This window comes from Alexandromys fortis, unplaced genomic scaffold (assembly GCF_014885135.2).
Source record: "Alexandromys fortis isolate MF-2015 unplaced genomic scaffold, M_Fortis_MF-2015_v1.1 scaffold_27, whole genome shotgun sequence".
Taxonomy (NCBI): domain Eukaryota; kingdom Metazoa; phylum Chordata; class Mammalia; order Rodentia; family Cricetidae; genus Alexandromys; species Alexandromys fortis.
Genome location: NW_026067952.1, coordinates 6,629,191 through 6,635,968, shown reverse-complemented (window position 1 = coordinate 6,635,968; position 6,778 = coordinate 6,629,191). Strand labels below are relative to the sequence as shown.

The window sequence follows — 6,778 nt, the reverse complement described above, 5'->3', positions numbered from 1 at the left end:
TGCCTTAAATTGTGATAGAACAGAGGAGGTGGCCTCATGAAAACTTGAGACCTAGATGGAGAGTGAAGGGTGACATCAGCAGGCCCCTTTGCATCCAGCGACAACCCCTTTCTCGGGTTCTGGCTGAGTGCCACGTGGGAACACCGCTATCCCATCCCTTCCTGGGAGCCCAGACTACCCCTCCAAAGCCAGATGTTCCTATCTGCACACAGTTCCTGAGCCACACATCACTTTTTCCTCTGAATGCTTTGAACTCTCAGCCCCAAGCCTGGATGGTCCAGAGCCCCTCTGACAAGAGAAAAGAGGGACTTGGCAGGGGTGTGTTGGGGGGGGGGAGTTTGCAGAAGGGCTTGTGGATTGTGGTTTCTGCCAGCCTTGTCCCTGCCAATCCACTGCCCAGTCACTCTCGACCCCTTCCCGAGGGCTCAGCCCAGTCCTGGCTACGGCAGATGGTGTTTGCTGACGATTCTGCTCTGGCTTCGGCTGGTCAGTCTAGTGTGCAGTTGGCTGCATGAGCTATCATCCCAGGCACAGTGGGACACAGAATGACATGTCAGTAGCTTACCCTCCCACTGCTACTAGTGAAGAAAACACCATTAGACCAGTTCAAAGATTTAATCTCTGACCTGCTTTCCAGCCACACCAGAGGGGAGGGCAAACACTGAATGTCCACAAGCCAGGATGCAGGACTGTGGGGGAAACAGTACAGCTGGCTCAGGCCGTGTGGGGGAAACTGAGGCCAGGGGTCAGTAGAGACGAACAGTCTCTAAACACATGAATTTCCCAGTCGCGCCATGACAGCTCCCTACCCCACCTTCTCTCCAGTTTGTGAACCCCCTGGCAAGGCTGTTGTAGTTTGTTAAAAAGCAAGGTTTTGACTCCTTTCCATCTGGCTACAGCCCCTTTCTTGGGGTCTGCCGCAACAGACTTTCTAAGGCTGCTCTTGGCCAGAGGTACTGACCTGGGTGGCAGGGGAGAGATTTTTCCCTTTAACTGGAAGGACCACGTGGGTGTATTTGTGAATTCAAAGAAAAATGATAAATTGGGGTGGGGTCTCCAAACAGTGCTTGGATCCCTTCTCTGGGAGTCTACAGCTGCCTACACCCTCGCCATGAAGCAAGATCAAAAGGAATGCGGAGAACTGGCTGGGCTGCTGGGCTTTTGTTCTGTCCCGAAGGACTCGAGGGGAGTTGGAAACCTCGGGTGGCCTCTGGTCTGTGGTTCAGATAGAGCACCTATGAAGCTGCCAGATAGGTTCCAATGGGCATCTCTGCCTTACGTACCTAAGGATGGAAGCCCAAGGGACAAGGGAAGAGATGCCTTCAAGGGTTGACTGGTCCCTGGTTGGAAAAGAGAACAGTGGACAGGCTTTCTGAGTCTTGGCCTGGAAGCTTCGCACAACTGCTAACTCCAGTGTGTCTGCAACAAGAAGTGCAGACATTTGCAGCAGGCCATGTCAGAAGTCCAGCTTTGTCTTCATGTATGATGTGCTTGCCTTGGCTCTTTTGAGACGGCATCTTGTGTAACCTGTCTTGACTGTTATCCTGAATCCTCCAGACTGCCCCACTGAGGGTGGCTCTCAATGGCTGTGACAGTCACGCTGAGCTGGACCAAGGCCATCCTCCCAGTGGCCTCTGGATGGCCATGGAAGGCTGGAAGGTGTTGCTGGGTAGGGTTGGTCTCTGGGATGATATTCCCAGGGTTGGTGGGATTTGGGCTTTAGATTCTGTTCAGCCATCCTAGTCAGCTTGCCCTGGCCTCACCTCGGCCAGCTGGGCTCTGCAGTCCAGCAGGTCATCCCGGAGCCGGGCAATGTCCTGCGTGTGCTGGGCCAGCGTGTGGTTCAGCTTGTCTATGTGGCCCCACAGGCCCTCCCTGGACCTCAGCTGCTCAGTAGGCAAATCGTTCAGGTGGGCAGGCAACAAGCCCAGCCTCTCATAGGCTCCCTCCACTTGAGCCACCCGCTGGTCAAAGTGGCCCACTGTGTGCTGGAGTTCCTGGGCCGTGTCCCGGCAGCGGCTCAACCCTCCAGCCACATTGGCCACACCGGCCTTGAGCTTCTCCAGCTCCCCTCGCAGGTTCAAGACCTGCCTGTGGCCAGCCTGAAGCCTTGACCCTTGCCGGCTGACCTGTTCCTGGATGGCGTGAACTTCAGCTTCCACCTTTCGCTCTCGTTCATCCAGGGACGTGTTGGCGGCCAAGAAGGCGTCAGAGTACTGGCTGACAGAGTCACTGAGGCCTGTGAGTGATTTGCTCACCGAGTTCAGGTTGACCTTCAACAAAGTGATCTCGCCTTGGAGCGAGCTGCCTGTCCCTTCTGCCAGCTGCCCCTGAACTTCGGCTACTGTGCCATTGAGCCGTTGGAGCAGAGCAGTGTGACTGGCCACCTGGTGTAGGAGGGCCTCACTCCGGCTCTGCCAGGCCTTCACCTCTGCCACAAGGTTGTCCAGGATGGCCGAGGTGGTACTTGGGGTACATGAGGTCTCTAGGGAGACCAGCCGTTGTTCCAGCACAGCTAGCTCTGTCTGAACCAGCGGCCGTGCTGATCTGTCTGGTGTGGCGCTGTGGTGGCTTAGCTCTCCAGTCAGAGCTGCCAGCCGCTCCTCCAGGCTCTGCACGCGCTCTTCCAGCATAGACCCAAAGCCACCGACACCCCAGCCCCCCATCTCCATTCTCAGACAGCAGCCCCTGGCTCCATTCTCGGTCCCGTTGATGGTCTCGAGGCCCTCAAGCAACCCCTCCACTCCTCCCTGGAGCATTGCAGCGGAGAGGCGCGCTAGCTCATCTGCAGCCAGGGTGCTGAGGCCTCCTTGGGCCTCCGTGACAGCCTGCAGGTTCCTCTCAAGGCTGTCCACGCGGGCACTGATCAAAGCCAGTTGACCGCAGCAGGTGCCTCCGCCGGTCAGAGTCAGACCTTGCAGCTGAGTGCCCAGCTGGGAGAGCTCCCTCCGCAGGGCCAGCTCCCGGCCGTCAAGGCTCTGGTGTAAGCGCTGACTGGCTGCTTGGCCCTCCTCGCACTGCTGCCGCACCTCCTGCACGCGCAGGTCACACTCATTCTGGACACCCTGCAGTTTCTGCTCAAAGCCATCCAGCAGGCTCCCCCAGAGTCGCTGGAGCCGCTGGTCCACATACTCCTCCAGCAGTGCCAGGGACGTCAGTGGGGAAGGTGGGGCTTCCCGTAGCCGCTGCAGGTGAGCCTCGTGACCGAGAGCCAGCCCGCGCACCTCGTCTAACAGCTGCACCTTGGTCTGTAATGTATTGCTCACCTCTGTCACCTTGCTCAGGATTTCACCCAGAGGAGGTATGAGCGGTCCTCTGCCTCTGTCTTCTGGGTCCACCAGGCCCTCGGGGATGACCCTAAAGCCTATAGGCTCAACGGGAGCTCTGGGGTCACCTGTAATCCTATTGGGATCCTTGGGACTAGCCACCAGACCACTCAGGGTGCCATATGCTTGTGACAGGCGCCGAACATCACCCTCCAGCTGCTCTAGACGCTCGCCAAACAGCCCTTGGCCTTTTCTTCCTAAGGAAGAAGAAAGACCCCAGGAGCACCCTTGACCCTCTAACATGTATGTCCTCCTCATCCCGAGACACAGCTCCCTCACCTTTGTGATGGGGTCTGGGTGGGGAAGGTTGGAGTCTGACAGTCATGTCCCACGTGAGATGTACCTCCCCACCTCTACCCCCAGATCCATGACAGCTTAGGCAGCCTTTGACAGTCCCCTCCTGACCCCGTCACTAAGCCTAAGAAACCTGACTCCCTCTGGAGAACATCCATGGACAGACTCACCATGGGGGCTTGGGACCTCTCTGTTGTAAGAAGAAGGCCTGGGGTCTGGGACCTGCTGCCCTATGGGAGTTTGCGGCTCTGGCTCTTGGTGTGGTGGGGTAGCTCCACGGTCTGTGAGGTGTTCAGGGCAGCCTTCTCCTGTAAGGCCAGGGCAGCAACGCCAGGCCAGATCTGTCACAGTCTTGTAGCCAATCTTGTATCTGGGTCTGAGCACTGAGCGGTACCTGGATCAGAAAGAGGAGGCAAGGGAGCAACTTCTTGTACCTGTGGGCTGAGATTTCTGCCCCCTAGCTGGCATTCCAGACAATCTCCACTCCCAGGGGGTTTCCTTTTCTGATCCCCTAGGTGACAAAACCATACGGTGGAGTGGGCCTCACAGAGGCCCTGAGTCCTCGGAGTGAGGGACAGATGGAAAAGTCCCATGCGATACTGTTTGCATAGAGAATGCCAGTAGGGACTTAGCCCCAAGACGACTACTAGGTCCCCGTCAGCTCCTGCTGCCATAGGAAAGTCCATTCTGAATTTAGCAGAGCCTGTGGGAATCGGGAGGTAGCTTCAAGCTCCCGGGGTGTGGAGGAGATAATGCTCCAGAGCTATACTCGCAATCCTTGCACTTCTCGCAGCTCCCACCAGCTGCCTTTCTTGCCAGCCATCTCTGGCTTACTTGAGGAACTGGGCTCTGCTCAAAAGCTGGCATGGGGCACTTCTGAGCTCTGCTCAGAGGCTAGTGTGAGCAGGAAGAGAGGGCCCAAAAGTGCAGGCAGGGCTCACTGGGGACCTCTCCCCCTTACCTGTCTGTTTGCACACAGACACATTTAAACTCTCCAAATGTAGACAGCTATGTCCCATCACCTGTCTGGCCTGTCTGGTCTACTATGCTGGAGCCTCTGGCTTCCATCTCTGCCTCACCTTCTCCTGGTCACCAGAGCCTACTTCGTGTGCACGCATGTGCTCATGTATGTATGTGTGTGTGCGTGTGTAGTATCAACCTATCCTCTCCTTCCTTACCTCTGCCTCCGCCACATCTTCTTAGCCCAGCCTCCCTCTTGTATCCCTGAGGTTTCTGGGCTCTAAACTGAGCCTATCCTTGTCTCTGCTGGGTAAGATCTGCTGCAAGTTTAGAATTGCGCGCACGGGGCAGGGGTCTTTCATGGCCTCTTTCAGGGATCCGGGTCCACTCTAGGCAGCACTATGGGGGCTCTTAGACGTTCTGGGTACAGCAGCCCTTTGTGGAAATGGCTCCGTTCTCCCCCGGAGGCAGCGCCTGAGGTTTACTCACCTGACCGTGGAGGGGCAGTTGGGTCCCCACCCACACTGGCGGTACTCAGCCTTTACGTAGCTCTCTGCTCCCTCCTGTAGGACGCAGGTCACTTTCCTGTGCACCACATAGGCACAGAGGGACCTGGAGGGGGAAATGACACCTCTGGAATATTTGGCCCGAGCCCCCACCTGTTGGTCTCAGGAGACAACCCCCCCCCATGTCTCTTTTATCCATTTGTGTTCTATGGAAGCCTGGACCATTGCCTGGGGTCCAGATCTTCTGGGCTGGGCCCAGTTCCACTGCTGGGCTCTGATCTGTCCTTGATGGGTGGCTGCTGAGCCAAATGCACAGGGTGGCCATCTAACCTTCCTAGAAGGCCTTCTCAGCTCCCGGCCTCACATTCTGCTTCCTCTCCCACCCTCCAACTTCTTCACTATTTCTAAACTCCTTATCGCGGCCTTCAAAGCTTCTGAGGGCACAACTTAGTAGCTTCTTTTTAAATCACGCTTTCCTCCTTCGTCCCCTGAAAAAGCTCTCTGGCCTCTGTGTTGCCATTTCCTTGCCTTCCCTTCTAGGAAGCCTGCTCCGATGCTGGGGGCTCGCAGAGAGTGGTTGTGGGCTGGGTAGTCGCCCACAAGATCTTACATTCCACTGGATTTCAAACTCGGGTATAAACCGACCACTGTGGAAGTCTGTCTGTTCTACAGTACAAGCCCAGGACCCACAAGTCCTCACTAGCTCTGCGGTTCAGCCACCTCGGGGCTCCCACAGGGTTCGGGGGGGGGGGCAGACCGCAGGAGGGGAGGAGCGACTACCTACAGTAAGCTTGGGTCTATCCACAACCGCGCGGGGCAAAGGAGAGACAGAAGGCAAGGGATGGAGGAGCCCCGCGTGTTCCAGGCGAGGACAGCCCTGCCTCCTCTCCCTCCACCTGGTCCGCTGTGCCTGGAGTTTGCTCGCAGAGCAGCTGGAAAATGTTACTTCGCTGGAAAGGTTTCCACGGGCACTGCCAGGATCCCAGCCGCCGCGCCAGGCCCCCTCCGCTGACTTGTTCTTCACCAACCCCGCAGCCTCCTGGAACGTGGGGCGCCCGCCCGCCCGCGTAAAAGATCGCTCCGGGGGAAACTGCCCCTTTCGTGGCTGGGGTACCCGAGTCTCGATGCCTCCGCGCGGGTCCTGGCAGGTGGGAGTGGTGGCGCGCCACGCGCCCCCCCCCGCCCCCCGCGTTCCCGCCCCGGCAGGGCCCCTCACTTACTTATGCGGCCCCGGGCGCAGCCGAGGACGCCATCCGGTCGTGTAGAGGCTGTAGCGGGAGGCACCGGGCTGTGCTGGCCGTGCGAGGAACGGGGTGCCCTTGGCCTGCGCCTCCGAGAGCAGTGCCGCGACGGCGCACACCCACACGGGCAGACGGTGACCCATCGCGCTCTGTCTCCACTCGGCCCCGCGCGGTGCCTCCCGCGGAGGATCCTCCGCTCGCCAGCCCGGCTCCCGCCTCCACTAGGCGACCCCCGGAGCGCTCTTGTTCCGCCGCCTGGAGCTGCGCGGCCGCTGCGTCCCGCCGAGTGGCCCGGGCTACTCGCGGCTGGGGCCGCGCAGGGGAGGCGGGAGGCGGGCTCTGCACAGATTAGCATAAACTTGGGGCCGCGCCGCGAGCTCCGCCAGCCCCCTCCCCGTCGCCAGCCCCCGGCCCCAGATCTGAGCTGACGCCCGAGGGCCCCCCCCCCCCC

The 6,778-nt window shown here is 58.9% G+C and overlaps 1 protein-coding gene across 1 annotated transcript; it reads right to left on the bottom strand.

The window, feature by feature from the left end:
• Window positions 1–600: 600 nt before the first annotated feature.
• Emilin3 (elastin microfibril interfacer 3) lies at window positions 601–6,644 on the bottom strand. Its single transcript, XM_050151208.1, has 4 exons — window positions 6,307–6,644; window positions 5,070–5,192; window positions 3,791–4,014; window positions 601–3,523 (listed from the first exon to the last, which is right to left on the bottom strand). Exons 1-4 carry the CDS (start codon window positions 6,468–6,470, stop codon window positions 1,740–1,742), a joined length of 2,295 nt encoding a protein of 764 aa, XP_050007165.1. The 5' UTR covers window positions 6,471–6,644; the 3' UTR covers window positions 601–1,739.
• Between the last annotated feature and the right edge of the window lie 134 nt (window positions 6,645–6,778).